Here is a 21,869-nt window from a genome sequence, read left to right as displayed (position 1 = left end):
GGAAAAGGTTTCAAAAGATGTGTTGGCAATAAGAACACAATAATTCCAGCCATCAGCTGGTCTAGTTTCATTTAGAATTTCCCTGGGATTCTGGAGCCAGAGAAATGGTTTAACCCCAGCTGGCAACCAAGTATCACACAGTTTGTTGTTCACTACCCCTTCCCCCTCTGGTGGGATAGGGAGGAAAATTGGCAAAAGCCATGGATTTTGATAAGAACAGTTTCACTACAAACACCTGGCATCAGCTGTGCCCCATTAAAATGCTACGAATTTATTTCCATAAAGTCCCCAGGAATAAAAATTAGTCTCTATATCTGTGCAGATTCTGATCTTTGCAACCCTTGAGGACAGATCTTAAATAATATTTTTGACCTGACTGATGGGGAAGATCACAGTTTGTCCTTGGACTGGTTGGAATTTTGAGTGTCTTCCTGTTACTGCTTAAGAAGTTGCCTCTGGTTCATACAGAGCACAGAGAGGAACTTTCTTTCTGACAACATACGTGCCATTTCACAGCTCAGAATCATCACTGCAAAGTACAATGCTGTCGAAATTCAGTTAAAGTCAAGAGTCACTTTGAATTGGGGTCAGCATAAGGAAAGAACAGTTAACAACTTGGAGCTGGTTGTGTAATCACTGTGGCACCAGAAGACTCTGGTGCATGACTTTACATTCTGTCCTCAGCTCACTCACTGCACTTAAAGCCCAACACTTAAAAGTTTAAAGGTTTGATGGTTTTTCTTATTCTTTTGCACACCACTGGGTAGACTGATGTAGGTGTTCCCATTCACTTTTATGCCTTTCATCAGAAAGTAAATTTATCTCCAAATTTACTAAATTTTACTAAATTTGCCGGCAGAGGATTAAAAATATTTATACATTTTACTGATACTGGTCTCTTCCTTTACTTCATTTCAATCTCAAGCAAAGGACTTCAATTCCAAAGAACTGGAGGTCCACATCCCTTAAGGATAACAGGCTTCTAAATTCCTGGCTTCGACCAGTTTGCACCATTTTTGGGGGGTCCAATGATGGCACATTTATAATTACAAAGGTCTATTGTACAAACATTTGGAATTTGGTTCTAAACCAGTCAACAAAATCATCTGGGAACCCTTTAACAGGTGCTGTACATGCTGTAGTAACTGAGACTGGACATATTTTCTAAATATAACAGGTTTTTTTTCACATGGTACATAATGATACAGTGCTGCACAGAAGCCAGAAAAATATTGTAGGGTGGCATTTGATATGTTTTTGGAAATGCTAATACAGTTCAACTAAAACAAAACATTTTAGGCTTTGATTGTGAAGAGCTTCTTACAGACTTGTCAGGGGAAAAAAAAAAAGACAATGTTCACCTCTAATGGTGCCACATATTTTCAGACAGGTGGAATCAAAAAGAAGGTGATGGTAAAAGGAAATGTGGGGTTAGTTAATTCCCCCTGTATTATCAAGCCTTTTCCTTTTTTTATATATGCTTCCTGCATGATTTAGACACTTAAACATCACTGTCACAGGCAGGAGGACAAAAGGTGTTTGAATTGACAATTCAAACAGGATTAAGAGAAAAAAAAATGGCTTTACACAGATGTGTGTCAGTAATCAATCACATCAGCAGTAGACCCTAGCATAAAACAGGAGTAAAACAAAGGAGAATGTAGAGAGGTGAATAATAAATAGATACATAAATAAATAAATGGTTGAAATTTCACCAGTGTTATCCTGTATTCATGTGTCTCCCACGTTTCTGTTCTGGAAATACGTCAAAAGGGGATATAGCAGCTAATTCCTTTTGCTTCCCATCACCCAAAAAACCCTAATATCCACAGCAGCTCCATTTCTGGGGAAAATGTGCATCATTTAAGTCACCTCGAGTTCTCACTATTTACTGCAGGCACCAGGAGCCACCATCACAAGCCCACCAAACCCAAGGCAATTTACTCCAAATGCTGACTGACAGGCATTGATTTGTTAACTCCTTCCACATCTAGACAACCTACAATGAAAACACAGTGAAAGGCTCACAGGAGATGTAAAATCTGAAGGCTGGGATCAAAAATGTCACCAACAAAATCGTTTAATAATGAGGTTATACATTTGTGAGTTGTTAATCTTGAGCTCATGAGCTGCCTTCTCTGTACATGAGCAGCCCCCCTGATATTCCATGTGGAATATCCCTCATGGTTATCAACAACCATTTAACTACCAGATCTGCCCAAACTTCCCCAGAAAATGGCAACAGGAATTCTTGACTCATTTCTGTATTGGGTGTAAGAAAGAGTATATTTGTTCAGTAGCTGGAACAATGGAATTATCCAGGTACAACTGGTGTAATTAGATCTACCACAACAATTGGGGGATATTCAAAGGCTTCCTGTATCAGATTAGCTGCGATGCAGGATAATTATTTCATTTTTAGGAGGATAATTATGGAATGTTTTTTCCTAAAATCTGAAGATAGACCCGAAAATGATGCAACAACATAAGTAACAAAACAACTGTGGTATCACAGTTGAGGTAGATATAAATTTAGTCAGATATAACTTTATCTAAAAGCAGTGTATTTCAGCATCTTTCCTGCAACACCAGCAAGGCAATAATCCCATAAAATGGGGGCAGCTGTAATTATGCAATGTATCAGTGTGACATTTCCCATCAACACAGCAAAGCTGAGAGAGCAGTGATGTGGCTCAGTGACTATGGACTCCTGCTTGTTTCAGCTCAAATAACGGGAACAAGGGAAAAAAAATGATGCCACCCATAAATTCCCCCCAGAGTGATCCTGAAGGAAGGTGAAATCAGGCGTGAAGAACAGACTGAAAGGCTGGTGAGGCAGTCCCTGCTCCCTCTCTCGTTGACTCTCACCTATTTTTACACATTCAAAGAGAGTTTATACTTTGCCCTTAATTTTAATAGCAAATAATTAAATTGCCCTTTTCACTTGAGGGATAAATTTACCTCTGATGCATTAAAAAAAAAAATACTACTGCAAACATGCAAATTCTTTCCTCTTCTCACTAGTTACAGCTAAAGATGGACATGTTAGTTTTGTACTAACATACGAATATGTATGTTAGCATTTTTTAATATTTTTAAAAAATTAGAGTCATGCTCAGAGGAGGGAGACTCCACAACTTCTACAGGCAACTTGTGCCAGTGTTTGACCACCCTGAGCACTAATTAAAGCAAAAACTGCTATTTCCTTCTATGTCACAGCCAGAGAAAAAGAGGGGTAGTTACAGCAGAAGTAGTTAATGAAGCTAAAATTGGCTACATTTATCCATGTAATTAATCTAATTTGGACCAGAGTAAGGCTTTGGGATTTCAGGTTATGACAAAAATAATAATAACACCTTTTCCTAAGGTCCTGCACATGTAATTCAACAGTAGTTATTCTAAGGAACCAAAGAGTGACAGAGGTGTTACATTTGTACCTTGCAGTTCATTAATGACTCTGTAACCTAAAGATGTCACAGGAGTTATTCTTTTTCATCTCCTAACCCATTCTGGTTCTCTAATTTGATTTTTTTTTTCCTTTTAAAATAAATAATCTATATTTCAAGGCTGAAATAATTAAAATAAAAGATCGGAAGTCTTTTAATTTAAAAAAATAAAAATAATTTTGAAAACAATGTCTCCATTCCAAATGACAATAATTCATGGCTTAATTTAACCAGAGGTACATTAATACACCACATCACAGTTCAGAGAATGAACTCTGCCTTGTTATGACACTACTAATTAATCATAGTTATGATTAGGATACTCCAACATTAGTGTTTCTACATGAGATTAAACTGAATTTTACTGACACAGATTTTTCCCCACATTTTCCCCAGAAGAGTCTTGGTATATTTATTATACTATAAGATGTTATTCATCTGTATTTGGGGACCTTCCTATTGTTATTGATCAAAACCATTTATATGTTCCCTTAAAACGTGCCATTTAATGACAATCTGGCTCTAAATTTGGAAAATTACGTATCCCATTTCCAAATTTGGACATTAAAAATCTGCACTCTTGTCCTTTTGTACAGCCACAGGGAACTGGCAATTGTGAGATTTATTCTAGTGCCATTCCAGCTTTGTTTAAGTGCAGCACAAACTGTTGACAAGTAACCTATATAATCAAAATAATTAGCCACAGCAATTGTTATTAACTTACTTTAATTAACAATCAATTTACTTTAAATATAGTCTAAGTGCAAGGTTTCAGTTCAAGTTAGCTATAAAGAGAGCAAGAGCATGTTTCTCCCCTATTGCCAATATTGCCAGAACACAAACAAGAGAGACAAATACACAATTTCTGAACCAAATTGGTTAAAATCAAGAGCAGACTAATGGATTTTATAAATTTCCAATACTTTGTTCCATATATTTTGCAAGCACTTGCTGTATTGTCCTGCACAACAAACAAGCTGAACATTTTTCACTAAGTGCAAAAGAGAAATTGCACTTAATGGCAGAACTGTAATTGGTACCTCCATAATGACAACCAGCAGCTGCTACCTCAGTTCAGATCCATTAAACTGAGGTTTTTACTGGTGTTAGACTGGCTTTGGGAGTGCTGCAGACAGAGAAAACAGAGACAGGAGACAAACTGCACAGTGTGGAGCTGAGCAGGTAGTGAAAATTCAGTTTCAAGGTGACATCTGCAGTTTAAAAAATGTATTTCCAAACTAGAACCAATCCTAGGGATTTCCGTGGGGTCTGCCAACATTAAAAGCATCAATGCAACCAATATTTTAGGGTTGAAACCTCATCTTTTAGATTTATGGAGATAGAGATACATTTTCTTCAGTTGTAGCAGTGATCTAAGTAGCAACTGTCCATTTGGAAAATGCCCTTTTAGCCACTCTGCTACATATTTTAGTAATTTATTGACAGTTTTCCCCCTTGCATCTTAAGCCTTTCTCTCACTGAGGCTGCCTATGAAAACCTCATTTAACATTTCTGAATGTATAATCAACAAAACTACTCACTCTTTATTAACTATTTAACTCTCTTCATAGAAATAATCACATTTTTAAAAACATCTCCACTATTAGTCTGAAATGCATCTCATGCCTGCTTTTAACTAGCCATTGTGCAGGAATTTCAGCCACAAAGGTGTGAAACACCTGTATCCACATGTACCAACTCTCATTTCAATTTGCTTTACCTTTTCTATGCTTATTAACTAATCAGAACTGGAAAAAACAACCAGCCAACCAAGCCCTCTCTCCCCCTCAAAATCTATTAAATACACTTCAGATGAGAAAAATAAGTTTCTAGAAACACCAAATTAAAGCTGAAAAGTCCAAACTCAAATTATTGGTCTTAATAGTCACTGCATTTCTGGTTGCACCAGAGTTACAATTTGTACAGTTTAAGGAGCTAAGTTTAGTAAGTGCAGAGCAAATCTAGCCCCATGAAAAAGGAAGTTTTTTTCACTTGACTGAATCTACTGATTATAGCCCATCATAATTATAGATCTCCTCTGTTAATAGGACTCATTTCCAGAGCAAGGAAAAGGGTTCTTCAAACATCCATCTCCAAACGAGTCTGAAAACACCGAGAGCAGATATTTCACAGATCACACAAAATGTACTCCTCTTTCCTAGCACATATCAGCTGAAGCTATTTTTATATTGGTTTTGGTGAGTTAGATGTTGGGTTTTGGGGAGGCAAATGGATGAGCTCAAGTGAATATGTTATAGTGATGTTTATCTACTATTTTCTTGGAGGGATTTTTTTTGCATGATTGGTGGGATAATGTTTGAGATGCATTATAAATTCAGTCCTCTGGCCAGTCCCTCTCCTTGTCAGGACACTGAGAATGATGCCTTTGCTGGGCAGAACAGCAGACTGAAACTGCAGCCAATTTTTGCCTGATTACTCATTCAGGAGGAAATGGGGCAGGAATGATGGAAAGCTTGAACATCCTGTCCTTCTTTATAGCAAAATTCTCCCAGAAAATCTTGTCTTTCACCTTTTCCAAATATATAGCCCCTACAAAACCAGCACTGACAACATTTCTTCTTCGGAGTGAAGCAACTTTTAAAGTAGCTGAACTCTCTGCCCACTTGAATAAGTGGAAGCAACAGAAAAACAACAGTGGCATAAGAAATCTGCAGTGGAACTGTTTAACATGCTCAATACTTTCATTTGGTACTGTGACCAACTTGGTACCATGACATCTTCTGACACTCACCCATAATTTCAGAAGGGTAAGATGTCCCAATGTCTCCATAAGGATTCACCAGTAGCCAGCCATACTCTGCTGCTCTGGGTTTGCACTCACATATGTGAGAAAGGTTCACAGAATTACTTATTAAAGGTTTCCTAAATTTTCATAACTTCTGGAAGCTTAGTTTTTCCATTTCCAGCAGGTGTCTGCCAAAGCATGCCAGTCATTTCTTCAGGGATGATAAGGAACTGGATGGCTTTGACTGAGTAAAAATGCCCTAGCAGCCTTTCCTTAGAAAACTCTTTTTCCTCTGCTAGACTCCAGCTGGGAAAAGGATTTTTTGGAGCAGATGCCTTTTGGCTTCTCTCTGTCAAAGTCATCTGCACCCAAGAAATCAGATCCATCAGAAGTCCTGTGCCTTGGAGAAGCCAGTGCCCTTCACAGCTTGCTCAGAATCAGGGGGGAACAGTTCTTCAGAATCCCACCCATTCTTGAGGATTTCTCTGGCTCGTTTGGAACCATCTCTAAAAGCAGAAAGGCCATGATTTTTGGACTTCTTCCCACACTGACTTGTAAATAACACAGAAATATGATTGACTGGAACCCAGAGGAGCCAAGAGCTTCACACACAAGAGAAGGAAACTGGAAGCTTGACAGAAAAATTAATAGTGGGGTCTACCTGCAGAACACAGCAGGAACTAGAGTTTGAAGCAGAGTTTTTTACTTCCCATATATTTAATACCAACTTTCTAGTACTACCTGTGACCCAAAAGAAACATAGTACTTAACTTACACTAACAGAAGGGTAATAAATCTTATTAAGTACAATTTCATTCTCAAAGAATAGCAGTGAACAAGTCAACTCGTTCAAGTCTGCAAAGTAACTCCTGCCATTTACTGCTCTGAGATGAGCACAGTGTTTTCTGTCATAAACTGTGTTGCTGATTAGTTTTATTTCAGGCATTGTACCAGTCGAGGTTTTCTGGTGGCTTGTTGTTGTTTGGGTTTTTTTTCCCCAGAGGAATAAACCACATTGGAGTTCTGAGAGTAGTAAGAAAACATACTAAAACTATACACTGTGTAAAATATAGATTTATGTAACATAAATATGAAAGGAAATGAATGTCATATTTCATTAGGAGGTGATTCAGTCACCACATTGATTTCTAATAAGCCAGTTGGTGTATGTTTGATTATAAAACCACTAGAGTTTTCTATAAAATTGGTATTAAATTACCATATTTGAAGGTATTATCTTCCTGTTCCTGATGATCAAGAGCACAAAGAAAACCTGCATTAAAACAAATGTGCCTGAAGTAATTGGTTTACACCAATTCACGTAAAACAAAAACTCTCATTAGGAAAAATGCTCCCTGAGAATATCCCCTAAAAAGTGTTAACACTACATCCTAACCAGCACATCCATCAGCTCCACGGTGTGATGACTTTATCTTGGTAGGGTATCAGAGGCATGACAAGAAGTACATATTAAAATTATTCATTGTCAATGCATTCTATTAAAAAGAAAGAGGGGTCCTAAAACTCATCAGGCAATAAGAAGCAATATTTATAAATCTGGATCAAAACACTGTGGAGTACCTTGCAGGAAACACTCACTGTTAAAACCTGAACTCATCAACAGGTGTATTTGGAAATAGCTGGAAGTAATTCTCCATATGTAAATCACCTTATACCAGGACAAGATGAGTAGAAAATAAGAACATGAGCATAAGAGAAATAACATAAAAGAAAACCCTCTGCAAGGTAATAAGAAAAAAATATTTGTTTCATCATAAGTTAAAAATCTAATTTACTCATTTTCATACAAGCAAACACGAAAAAAAAATCTAATGTATGAAATGATATTATGGTAACAAAAAGCTTCCAAGGGACTGTCAGTCCTGTTTATAATCTTGCAGTGATTATTTATTCCAGCAGGAATAAAAGGAGTCTGCTATTACCAAACTCCAAAGGCAAAGAAGGTCAGTATGAAGGAGGGGTTTATTACCTTGTTTTCTGTCACATGAAGAAAGAAAATAAAGATATTTAATCTAACTTGATCGTAAACTTTCAGGTAGGATGCGAATGATCTTTCATGATACACTGCAGGATTATCTTATCTATCCCTCTTTTCTCTCTTCCCATATCCATTTGTTGCTGAGACAGGACAGTCACCCCTTTCTCTGACAGGAAAGTTGACTGGGAACAAGGGAAGAAAGTTGGCCAGAGCTTCAAACCTGCTGCCCAGTTCATTCATAATTACAGGTTGCTGGATAATGGGAGATCCAGTGAAAGGATGAGCTCTGTCTGAGCACATTTCTCTCACCTCTTCTACCTATAAAACTCCTGCCACCCTGCAGGTAAACCCCCAGCAGCAGATGTATGGGATGGCCCTGCTCCCATCCCTGCTCCCTAATCCCCCTCTGCTCAGGCAAATCCAGGACCTTTCTGGGCAGCTGACTCCATTTGACCTCACAACTCCCAGGAAAGGAGACTTTACTTAAAACCAGCTTTTTGCTGGCAGGGCAAAGGCCCCGTGCCCTGATGGCAGAGAGCACACGACTGGGATAACAACACATCCCAGGCAAATCTTTCTTAAACACAGTCATTTCAATTATTAAGCCAGTGGCTAATTTAGTGAGAAAAGCTGTATTTGTACCTCTCATTCTACAGAACTCCAATGGCAAGTGATGTGTGAAGATCATTACTCTCTGCTAATTGCCACTCCTAGAAACACAATCCATTGTCCCTGATAATTATTATTTACACAGTAAATAATATGGACACTATAGGTTGGGTTTCTTCTGCCTAAGTTATTCTGAGAAAATGCTTACCAAGTGCTTTATAAAAACTTTTAAAGAATATGTTGTTGAGGATTTTTTTTTGTGATGACTGTCTGGCTTATATATAGAAAGATGCTTTTGCCTGCATTTTTTGTTCCCATCTATAATTTATAGCTACATTATACAGTTGTATAACATTGGGAACATACAAAAAAAAAAGGAGATAAAGATATAAATTTACATATGATGGGAATAATTTTGCCTGTGAAATAAAACCTCTTACAAAACATGCAGATCTTTAGAAATCAGTTCAATCAATTTTCAATTAAATCAAAGACGTTTTTCATTTTAAATGGCTCAGCAACATTTTGCTGGAGATTCAGAAACAGTGCAGACAATATTTTAATGCCATCACCTGAGCCCTTCAAAAATAAGAGCATAGACAATTTTCACAAATTTCCAGTACCAAATTAATGTGCTGAAAGCCAATAAAAGACTTAAAGTATTATCCACAAGTCCTTGACTCGCAGGACACCCTTACTGACCCAAATCCATCCCTGCTGGGCTGGAAGGTTCCCCTTTGAAAATCGTGAATTTGACTCTCTTCAAAGTAGATTTTCCTCTGTGTTTCTCCTGGTATTGTATATTTAGTTACTTACTGTACCCCCAAGACTGCAGAACCCAAATTGTAAAACCTGGAGCAGAGGTTCATGAGTTTATACAAACTCCTGTATTCTTTTTCAGACAGTGAAGAAATTAGTCATCTTTGAATTCCTTCACTAGCTCATCAGTCTCCTCCTCTCAGCACATTTTTTCTGTGAATTTTTCTAGATGGTTTTAATTACTCAAGAAGTAAAAGATTTTGCCATTCCAAACATATTCCACAGTGTCAGCACAGAAAGCTGATTCAAACCCCTTCCCCCTTCTTCTTGCCACCCTCATCCAAAGCCAGGTGACACCAAAAACAAGCTGGTCCAGTGTCACTGCAAGGGCCAAGCTGAAAAAATTCATTCCACATATGTTTCTTACTGTTCACTGATTTCCAGTGAACAGTAAGTAAGGATAACACATTCCACAGATCTACCCTTACATAAAACAGCTGTCAAACAGCACTTCTCCTCCTTCCCATCCTTAAAACACAGATTGCTGACATCTCCACACATTATCTAAAGGTAGAATTTATTTTTGAGCATTGCCTGAGGAAAGAAAGCAGAAGTAAAAGAAGTTATGAGGGATGGTCACTGCTCTCAGGTTGTCACCAAAATTCCCTCAAGCCCTGCCATACCAAAACCACCACTGCAAAGTTCCCTGTGGACAAAGCTGGGATCCCTGTGGAGAAAACACAGTGCAGTAAAACAAGGAAAACCACAAAGCTGGAAAGGGGGAGAAACTGTGAAGAACACGTGCAAACTCTGCTGCTGCCAAGTGAGAATCAGCTCTTCTCCTCACTTGCCAGTTTTCCCATTTTTCCCCCTCCATGTGCCCTCACTGCAACAGTTTTCCAGAGTTCTCATTCCTTCTTCTGCTGCCTCTTCATGCCCAAAGCTGCCCTGCTCTCTCATGGCCCCTTGTCTGCCTGATAAATGACTGATCTTCACAGACTTTAAGGCAGCAACTGGGACTGCCACTTGTGTTTGTGCCTTGATGTTAATGGTAGGGAACTGCAGGAGGAATAAAACAGGATTTAGGCCAGGCCATTGACTCAGTTGTCATTTAATTTTATCATAAATTAAAGCTTTCCTCAATCTATACTTATTAATTTTTCTATCCCCGTTTCTGTCCTCACATTTTGTGTGTTTTTGGTGATGGGTTTTTCTAAGAATCTGTTTTTACTCCAAACACTGTTAACAATGTGAACTAAGCTGGATAAAATAAGAGACTACCTGAACCTTCAAGTGCAGCAAAAATAAATGGTCAAGTTATGGGTATTTTAACACAAGAAACAAAGAGCTTGCGAGTTGCTTTTAAGAAAACCATACCTGAGAGTAAAATTATCTTCCCAGTTTCATATGCCAAAGTAACTAAAAGTGTAGTTTGGAAGTCAAAAGCTGTTTTCTCATGCTTCTCTTTTGAATAAGGAGAATTCTAGGGATATGCAATAGCAGTTTCATTTAACAGGGATGTCTTTGGCAGGTAAAGCTACAATAAAGCACAGGCTCTGCTTCTGTATATGACTTATAAATACTCTATTTTCTGTTGGTATGTGTGGCATCATCTGGTCTATTGGGTTTTCAGCTCTGTTAAAATGAAATAAACAATCTTTCCTAAACAGTTGTGGTCTCCTTCCTTTCTATTTGGAAAACAAGGCTTCATATGCAAACAGAGACAAACAAATAAATGTATATAGACAGAACAAAGGAAAGGTCTGTGCTCTGTCAGACAAGAATTAGGGAGCAGCTACTGTTCAAAAGATGGCATTTCAATCCTCCTTTCCATGAGTAATAACTTTATACATTAATGGGGGGAACTGTTCAGAATATCCATAAACATACCTACTACTACTCAAGTTTTAAAATTATTTGGTAGGAAACTTCCAAATATCCATATCCCCCCCCAAAACAACTCCAAAGTTGTCTTTAAGAAGGTCTTACTGTATTGATAGTGTTGAAATTATGAAAGGTGAAAGGTAAAACAGTAAGTTTCTCTTGCTTAAATAATATATCTGTATATATATATATTATTCTTGAGACAATTTTTTCGTCTGATTAAACAAATTATAAAAAATGTCAAGATTAATCCAAGTATTTGATAAATAAAATTCAGACTTTGATTTAAAAAAAAAAAAATCTCTAAGAAAGAAGTATATTTTGCACTTGAAATATCTGTGGAAAGGTTGTTCCTTACAGGAACATTGTGTCTCTCAACAATCCCGATAGTTGTACTTCTTTTGGATGCAAATATTCCTCCCAAATGAAAGGAGCCCTTCACCTGCTACTCCATCCGTGTTCTCAACACCAACAAGAGATTTGAATCTACTCCTGCAAAGCAGCTGTTGTGTTAAATCTTATTTTTCATTACTTTCAACATTTTACTTTTGCAGAATTTTTGTAATTTTTTTCTTGGGAGTTTCCACATATTCTGGGTTCACAGCCTGCTCTGCCAGCCTCCCTTCATCTCTTTTCTCAAAGTAACAGGCAGTGTGTTCACCCCAGCATTCTGCATCAGACAATCAGTCAAAAGAACGACATATAATAATAATAATATTAATATAATAATAATATTATTATAAAAATAAAATTCTGTGCCAAAATCCCTTGAACTGCTTTCTGTACAAAGCAGTTAGAATTTTTTTTTTCACTTATTTTAGTAAGATTATTCACTATATATTCAGGCACCAGCCATTACCCAAAAGAAGGTGGTGAATTGACACCTTCCTTTCTCCCAGTAAATCCCAGTGGCTGTGGCTGTGCTGCAGATCCATCATCCCTGTTCCACGTGGTAGGAACATGGTTGGAATTTGCTTGCAGCAACCTTGGTAACTTCACTATCTTTTAGATGGATGTTCTAGTGTTGTATGGAGGTGTTGTTCTGCATATAAAACACTGTTCTGGCCGCAGTAAAGTTGCCTACAATTTATTTTATTTTATTTTTCCTCATTCTCCCTGTCTGGTTTTATCCAGCAGAGGCCTTTTTGTTCCAGGAGTTTTCCCGGGTCACATTCATAACTTGACTAAGATTTACTAACCTATAGACTAACATATGTTAGCTTCATTCCCTAAGGTGGCAGCAGCTGTGGAAGGGAGGGAATGTTTGGCCCTTTCCTGTGACATCTCTCCCTTGGAGACCCTCAGGTAAAGGTTTGCCACCACCCTGTGCAAGTGCAGTAAATGGTGCTCCAGATCCACTGAAAAAAACCAGTCCTGCTGCAGATCCAGAGATCCACCTAATACAGGAATAAGTAGCTTTTAGTCTCCCTGTGCACCCATCAAGTACCAAATGAAATGCCTGTGTTAGTTCCTAATAATAACAGGCTCAGCTGGGACTTTTTCACGGGTGCTGAAGATCACTCAGCGAAATACTAATTGTGATGTCTTCTTAATAAGAACACATTATACCCACCCAATGCCCTAGGACAGCTTCCAGGAAATTAAAAGAAGAAATACCTTCCTAATTAAAACTGAAATTATGCAAGGAAGAGCTCCACAGAAAAGTTCAAATCAATAGTTTTGGTGTTTGGAGTCCCTATTTCATTACTGCTCTATGATATCCAAGATCAATGTGCTTCTGCTCTGAGTGCAATCAAAGTATTCCCAGAATGCAAATTTTTGCTCCCAGAGTAAGAGACGCTTCACAGCCCTCATCATAGCTCACATGCAAAAATATATGAAGTCTAATTTTATTTCATGTGGGACAGCTATCCAAAACATGAATGCTGAAAAGGTTTTTGTAGAACAGCTTCACATAAACAGCATTAAAACAGCATTAAAGCGGCATTAAAGTTGCTCTGAAGTTAATGGAATGCAAAATCAGCTCACTCAGCAACTTAATCTTGGAATGCATTAAAAAGAGCTATATTTAATGATGCTATTGTTCAGTTGGAATAATTTGTGTTTAATTTCTCAGGGAAATTCGAATCTTTTATCCCGAGCACTGATATTATTTTCTTTTTATGCTTTTATCAATGGTTCAATTGCCCCTTAATCAAAAGACAATGCAAGAGGGAATATTTCTCATTCAGCAGAGCATCTTGGCTAATTTTATGGCCCCATATGTGATCCCTCTGAACAGAAGTTCACACAAAGCACAATTTACAGCGTAGGCATAACCAGATAGCCAAAAATAGAATATGCAAAACTCAGTCTGAGCGACACAACTCTTACATGCCCTTTGGGTTGGAGCTGATATTCACAATTTGATTAAACATGCTCTAAGAATGAGCACACAGGGATGTATTTGGTATTAGCAGCTAGAGAAATAATTCTGTGGACTTCATCCTGGAAACAACTCCCCCAGGTGATTTTTACTGCATTTATTTATGATTTAAAATGGGCTATGGAACAATACTTTGTATCCTAAAGTTCAACTTGAGTTTGCTCTAGACAAGGAATAAAATGAACTCCTCTGTCACTGGAGCTGTGGTTCTGGGGGGGGACATACCACAAGGCTTTATCTTATGGTGCTGTGTAATAGCTAAAAATCACCATTAATTTTACACAGCTAACCTCAAGCAGTTAGCTGCTGAAGATCTGATCTGCATCCAGAAAAAAATGTGATTTTCAGAGGGTTTCACCCATTTATCAGTTTCACAGATCAGTCTCTGTGCATATTTTAAAAAGTACTGAGATGGTGAAATATTGACTCTTTTTAATATGCACACAGAGCTGATTTCAAAAAGAAGCAATGAAGACAAGTCAGAGTGAAAAAAAAAATAATTCAAAATTACATTAAGACCATTTTAGAACTACTATTGACCAGAAATTTTTCAGTTAAATGAAATTATTACCACAAGAAAAATGACAGAATATTAAACTTAAGGTTACAGAGGCATGACTGGAAAGCCTGATGCCTCCTCACTCAGAAACCTACATCTGTTCCAGGATTCAGAGAAGGTGAACTGGTGTGTGACTGGTGTCACCACTGTAGCAGTTATCCTAACACAAATTTAGATAGGTACCTGTTATCCTTCATCCCAAATTCATCTCTGTTACCTTGTGTTAATCCCAGCCTGTGTACTGTACACTTATCCTGGCCAAACAATCCTCAAGAGCATTCATTTCAGAAATACCTTTGCTACAAACACACTTTGCACGTCTGTGTGAGATTTCTCTAAACATTTTTCTTCCCAGTGTGGATTATTATTAATATCCAGATATTTACATAGCAAGATTTAAAGGCAATGTGTGCTCCAGCACTCAGCACTATTTGTTTTCTGTGACAGTATTTTAAAAGACTACTTTTAAAACAAACATGAAGTGTATGCAAGACTATATTATGCAGCTCAGCACAGAACAATAAAAAGGACAATACATATATTCATAAATTAAAAAAAAAGTCTACTTGTTCAGCAACATTAAAATCCAGCTTGACCTTTCAAAGAACAAATCTATTGGAATTGCAAAATTTTTCAGCCTCTTAATTAGCTCTGTGCAGAAGAACCTAATGCCACAAGCAAAATGGATATTTCCATTCTGGCCTCCTTTACAGACTGAATTAAATACTTCTGGATGTGACTCACTTGAAACCAGAAGGAACGAAGTTCATTAACCTCACTGATTTAACCAATCCAATTTGTCATATTTGAGAATCAATTGAAAGTTCTCAGACACACAGAAATCATTTTGCACAGGTGAAATCTCAGTAAGAACCAGTTGTGTGAACAAATTTATCTGCACCAAAGCCGAGCCATTCCAATCTAACGACAGCAGGAGATTTTTAAATGTTGCATGGGCTTGTACTTATAAGTAAATCCCTATCCATAAAAAAACCCCAAACCATAAAACATATGGGTTTTGCAGCACCAGTATTTAACACTTCATAATCAACAACAGGAACTAGCACGGCTTGGTAAAAAAACCCTGCACCTCCTTCTGCTGCGTTTTATTTTATTGATTAAAAAAAAAAAAAAAGCCTACTCACCAGAATTTTCGTAGTATAAGCACTGTTGATAGCAATTGCATTAACCAGCAGTTCCATGGTTTTGGCAGGTATGGAATCTGGGTCAGGGATCTCCTTGTAGTGGACATCACCAACGTAGGCTTGGACAACCGTCATGCGGTTGGTCGTCAGCGTGCCGGTTTTGTCGGAGCAGATGGCTGTGGCATTTCCCATCGTTTCACAGGCATCCAAGTGCCTGACCAGGTTGTTGTCCCTCATCATTTTCTAAGGAAAAAAAAACAAAACCTTCAAGATTTTGCTTTGACAGGTTTTTAACATGGGTTATAAAAAGCGCAGGAGAATGGGTTTAGTCTTGCTTGTGAAAACATAAAGCTCCCTAAATTAGAACTTTGATCCAGGCCAATATCCCAGACCCTTACAGACAACCAAGCTGTGATTATCCTTGAGATAATTTTGCCTTGAATAAGCTAAAATGGTTCCATAATTGTTTGCAATATTCTACATTTCAAGAAATAGCTCCAACAGCAAAGATTAGTTAAAGAAAATAAAAATAAAGGCATTTTTCAAACATCATCATTATGGCAAATATTCAACTTTTTCTTAGTAATGCTTGGAATGCCAGGATATTATCTTGCAGCACATGGATGGACTATACATCCAGAAGAAGGGGAAAGGGAAAGGAAAAAGGGGAAAGGGGAAAAAGGGGGGAAAAGGGGAAAAAGGGGAGAAAAGGGGAAAAAGGGGGGAAAAGGGGAAAAAGAGAAAAAAGGGGAAAAAGGGGGAAAAGGGAAAGGGGTGTCAGATGAAGGACATAAGAAGAATGAGAAAATATTTTAAAAGCAGCAACAGTCTTTATTAGCAAACTGTCATCCTCGAGACATGGTTTTTTTCCCCCCTAATAATTATGATATTTGGCTACATAGAAATCAAGATATTCCTTCTTAAAGTTCAGAATTTGTTTACATGCTAAATGGGAATAAACTTTACGTCATCTTCATCTAAGATTGCCAGAATGTTTAAATAAGTCCCATCTGACTAAATTGCTAAAGTAATCCACAAGTCCAGGATTTTAATCCTCTTTAGCTTCCTAACAGAATCATTTACATTGACTTCAAAGAACTGCAACTGCACTTCAGAAAAGTACATGAAAGCTTCAGTGAAACTCTAATTTCTTTGTAAAGTGTTCCTGAAGGCTTCAAATCCTTGTCAAAACTTTGTCCTATTGCACGAGAAAATTTGAATACAAAATTATTCCCTGTCCAAAGACTGGACTGTTCTCAGAGTAAATTCTGCTCAATAAATTCCTTGCTCTTTGCAAGTCAAATAGGTATTTCTACTACCTGATTATCCTGCACTGTGTGGTTTTAAAGAGATCTATTAGAAAACATATGTATTCACATTTTTGTTAGATTCTTTCAATATGAGTTTACTTTAAAACAATTTCACTCTAAACAACATTTTGAGCACATAATTTGCAGGCCAAGTTTCTTCACACCTGATAAAACCTGAGGGCCAACTCAGTGGTGAACTCGAGCAAACAGCATTTTTCTCCCATGATTATTTTTAATGCCTCTTACCTTTACAGAATAAGCCAGAGAAATAGTGACAGCAAGTGGAAGTCCCTCAGGAACAGCAACCACGAGCACAGTAACACCAATAATGAAGAATTTAACAAAATACTGGACGTAGACAGGAGTGCACTCAGGCAACCACTGCTTCTTGTTGACCACAAACGTGTCAATGGCAAAATATAGTACCAAAATTATGACAGTGATAGCAGACATCACCAAACCTGGAAAGAGAAATGATCCATTACTGTAACACAGAACACAATTAAAAACATCAGAAATCAGAAATCTGCATTGGAATTTGATGTGAAATTATTTTCTTATTCTAAGTGACATTTCTCACCAATATTAATAATGATGATAATGATCAAGTCTACAGGAAGAAACATTGTTATAATATAATTACAACAGCATTACAGTCCAGTGCATAAAGAAACACTGAATGCTGCAGAACAGCTGAATCACACTGCATTCATTTTTAAACACTGTCTTACTGCTGCCTTGAAAACTTCCCAGCCAGTCCAGTTCTCCAGGAGTTCCTCTGTCACTTATTTAAGTTTTTTTCAATTTAGTACATTATTTTGCCTGGTAAAATATTTATCTGTCCTTTTAACCTCCACCTTTTACACATTACTAGTCTATCCATATTCAAACACTCACTTTTCTCTTTAATAAATGTGTCTTAGGAGACCTGAGAAAAATAGTCTCCTGTAGTTTATGTTGTTGCATAAAACACTTTAGAAAAGCCCTAGGGATGTATCTGGGTGAACATAAGGGAGCAGTAACAGAGAATTATCCACAGAACAGTTTTCAACTAAGTTTCTTGAAAATGTGATAAATACAGGTGTTTCCAAGGTTTCCCTTTTCCAAGGGACATCCATAAAGTGTGTACTTTTATGAGGAGAGGTTCAAAGGAAGCAGAGACATTACCAAAAATTTCACAGAATTCACAAAAGATCCCAAGCACTTAATATGCTCTCCCAGTGGCACAGACTGCTAGGATAACACTGCTCCTCCACAATTTCGTTCCTGGAGTGCAGTATACAAATAAAAACTCCAGCAGAGCCTCAGCTTTGCCTTGCTGTGATTACTGCTCTCTGACAGGTTTCTGTGAAGCAGTTAAGCCTGCATTTCAGAATAAATTAATTTTTCCCTAATGGGATCACGCAGTAAAAAGGAGAATACTGTGAATTTCATGTCTTGACTGCACTTTAAAAAAATTGGTAAGATGAAGGATGCTAAGGGTGACAGGAAACAGATGAGTCAGGGAGAGCATTATATGCCAGAGGACACAGGAAAATCCATTAAAATATTATACTCATGACAACACACGACATCCCCATAGATTGCCCAATGACAAAGAAAAACCAAAGGAGACAATAATTAATTAATTTAATTCACATTAGTCGCCACATTATGGTTAGAAATCCCTACACAATCACTTTAACTGTGATATTCACGGGCCTGCTGAAATATCAGAGAGAGTGAGAATCAAAGGCAGTGTAGAAAGGTACTTAACCTAAGAAGTTAATAATCATGGGAAACAAAGGAGAGAGCAATATGAAACCAGGCACAGCATTGATTGCATAGCAGAGATGATAACCACAGAATTTGAGTCACACACTGTGCAGGAAAAGAGAATTTGGCATCTTGGGGTTATGTGATCAACTGACCAAAATGAAGTTTAAAAGGAAGGGGAAGGAATATGTGGGGTAGAAATCAGACTGGTGAAGAAGGGTAAGGGAAATAGAGCAGAGGTAAAGTGAGGAAGCTGTTGTAGGACCTCAGCCAAGGATCTGGAGAGAGACCAAAATCTCTTCAATAGCACTAGAAATACAAACCTAAGGAACTCTGTGCCATCACAGAAGATTTCCACTTTCTACCTACATGTTGGAGAAGTGCTGCTTCTAACAGCAGGGACCAGATGGTTCTGGATAAAAGAGTCAACACTTGTGTCATGCTTGGGTAGAAAGCAGGAACATGGATATTAAGGGAGAACAGGATGATTTCAGAATCCGTAAGAGGGAAATTCTGTGTGAGTGATATTTTGAGATTACAGAGATTCTGGAACCATGTACTTCAAAGTTCTAAGGGGAGACAAAATTAAATATGTAATTACTGTGCTTGGGAATATTAACTATGAGCAAAGCTACATTTCATTTTGATTCAAATATTCATTACAATCCAAGTTGCCCAAAGCTTCCGGCTTCTTGACTCTCAAAGCTAATTTTCAGAGGAAGAAAAGTTTGTCAATACCACATAATAACCATAGAACAGTTTTATGAGTGAGCCATTGCAGTAAAAAAGGCCTGTCCCTTTCAAAAAAAATAAAAATTTGCTTTGCAACTCTCAGGTCCCATTAACACAGTGTTTTTTGGTCAGCCCCCCAGCCATACCTGCTTTGCCTATCTGGACTGCCAGCTTGGTCAGCTTTCCCTGAAGGACAGATTTTTCTTTCTTGTGCATGTTGGATTTCTTCTTGTCCTTGTCATCTCCCTCTCCTCCTTCTGCACTCTTCAGTGGCTGCATCTCCATGGCAGCAGCCCCGTCCTGCTGCTTGGCTGATAATGCAGAACAAAACTGTTACTCCCGAGCTGCCCCTCGTTCTTTTTAGCTCAGCGTTCGTACTTACGGGGTTCAACCAGCAACATCTGCTGCAGGGGCTGCTTGGGACAATGATTACCAGAGTGACCTTTGAGTCCCAGGTCAGGCAGGTGCCCTGTGGGACCCCTGGGGTACAAGCACATCCACGGCACAACCGGTCAAGGACCGGGAAACCCATTGGGTCGATCCGTTGTTTTGGACACTCTGTGTTATACACATATATATCACTCCATGCCTTGCAAATGGCTTGGCAAGTCCCAGCGTGTCAGCACTGCAGGATTTCCTAGAATAGCAGAGCTCAGATGGTTTGTGTTCCTCTAAATTTTGGGGTGTCACAGAATGCAATGCACCCTTACAATCACACTTCCAATGAAAGCATTTTGAAGGTGATGTGGTTCCACAGCTGATCCGTGCTCCCTTCTCTGGGCTGCACAGGCACCTCAGTGACCAGGGGACCACACTCTGCAAACCACTATTCTAGATAATACCAGAATTATAAAGTTTCCTTGGCATTCCGTGCTCAAGTGACTGATCCATGGGGGTCTGATGGTGCTGGAATCATCACTGTCCCACAAAAAGCACACAGCATTTCAGAGCTGAACCATCCTTTCTTGAAAGAATGCTAATACAAGGAAACTTTATTTAAGTAGCATGTTTCTTAAAAGCAATGACATTGCAGTTTATATATGTGTATGTGTCTGTTTTGTACTGAACACAATAAACTAAATAGAATGAAATGAAATAGCTTTGCTTTGACATTCATGAAGAGATTGTACAAGACCATGCTTATTTGACCTGGAAATCTAATTTGTCTATCTAACCCCAGTGATTATTCATTTAATAGCATTATATTTGGTAGTTTTATACCATTAACAACTGAATTTATCTATTTAGTTTCTGATCCATCACCTTTGCAATCTTTAGCATTATCTGAGAAGAGAAAGTTATCACTTAATTTCGTATAACTCAAAGAACTCATGAGAGCTGTGTCTCATAGAATAAAAAAGGAACCATGACTTTGCTTCAGAGAAAGCAAAATATTTGTTTCAGCCTTCCTGAAATTGTATATTAAATAAGAAACTCCTAAGATTCTTATTCTTCCTGTTATTTATCCTTATGATTGCCTTTTACATTGTTCAGTAACCCTTGGGCTTTAAGGTTTCCTTTTGTTATTGCTTTACCCTGTCCCTGCAGAAGAAAATATGTCCATATGATACCATTAAACACAGAAGATGATGAGACATAAAAAAATTGGGGTGGAAAATCACTAACAATACGTAGCATACATAACTTCCACGGGAAAAATTAATTCAAATGAGCTTCGTGAGATGAAAGTAACATCTACAAATGGCATCTTAAAAATACTGATGTCCTATCCTGAAGGTCTGATACATCAAACTTCTGAAAGTTACAATCTCTTTGGTAGGTTTTTTGTTGGGTTTGGTTGTTTAGGGTTTGTGTTTTAACATTCTCTTTGAACAAAAGGGCCATTTTCACACACAAGCACAAATCACAGGGTTTCACTTGACTTTTGAACAGAATTGAACTACATGCTAAAAATAAAATCCACAACCTCCTTAATATGAAAGAAGATTACCTTTGTTCTGGCTGTTCTCCATATTCCCATCCTGCATTTTGCCTATATGATGAAAAATTTCAACAGACAACAGACAGTAAACAATCTTCACCCAAGACAGAACATGAAAATGGGAATTCAAATAAAATGGGCAGACAAAAGCCACGAACACATTCCAGGGACTTAGTCAGGATCCCTTGTTTCCATATGTTCACTTAGAAGCATGGCTAACTTAGCTGGGCACACCAAGGAACTGCATTCAAAGTTAGTGTTTTAACATGTTAAATACTAAATACTCAGCAAATATTTCTGAGGAACTTGCATTATTTAAGAGCGTGAAACTAATAAAGAGAATCCAGTGGAAATCTGAATTGGAATAATGTTCCTGAACTGATATTTCAGAGGGCTGGGAGTTAAAAAATTGGCAGGTATAATTGTGGTACACCAGCATGGAGTGTGACTTTCTTAATGTATTCTAGAATCAAATTCATTATTTTAGCAAACTGAGACAACAGAGAAATAGTAGTGTTAATATATATAAAAATAAATAAAATTGTAAATCAGATATGATTTTAAGATTATATCTTCCTCAATTGGTTGTACTATTTA

At 37.8% G+C, this 21,869-nt stretch overlaps 1 protein-coding gene across 7 annotated transcripts in view; it reads right to left on the bottom strand.

Annotated features, from left to right (window-relative positions):
- Window positions 1–21,869, bottom strand: part of ATP2B2 (ATPase plasma membrane Ca2+ transporting 2) — a 360,194-nt gene that overhangs the window by 58,607 nt on the left and 279,718 nt on the right. For all 7 annotated transcript variants that reach the window (XM_018084874.1, XM_029964651.1, XM_018084876.2 and 4 more), the window contains 4 exons: window positions 21,282–21,323; window positions 19,477–19,641; window positions 17,090–17,304; window positions 15,534–15,776 (listed from right to left, as the gene is read on the bottom strand). In XM_018084874.1, coding sequence (XP_017940363.1) covers window positions 15,534–15,776; window positions 17,090–17,304; window positions 19,477–19,641; window positions 21,282–21,323 — 665 coding nt within the window. The remainder of the gene's footprint in view (window positions 1–15,533; window positions 15,777–17,089; window positions 17,305–19,476; window positions 19,642–21,281; window positions 21,324–21,869) is intronic.

This window comes from Manacus vitellinus, unplaced genomic scaffold (genome assembly GCF_001715985.3).
Source record: "Manacus vitellinus isolate BGI_N305 unplaced genomic scaffold, ASM171598v3 scaffold_77_pilon, whole genome shotgun sequence".
NCBI classification, from domain to species: domain Eukaryota; kingdom Metazoa; phylum Chordata; class Aves; order Passeriformes; family Pipridae; genus Manacus; species Manacus vitellinus.
The sequence above is the reverse complement of the archived record's forward strand: the minus strand, read 5'-3'. Positions and strand labels throughout refer to the sequence as shown.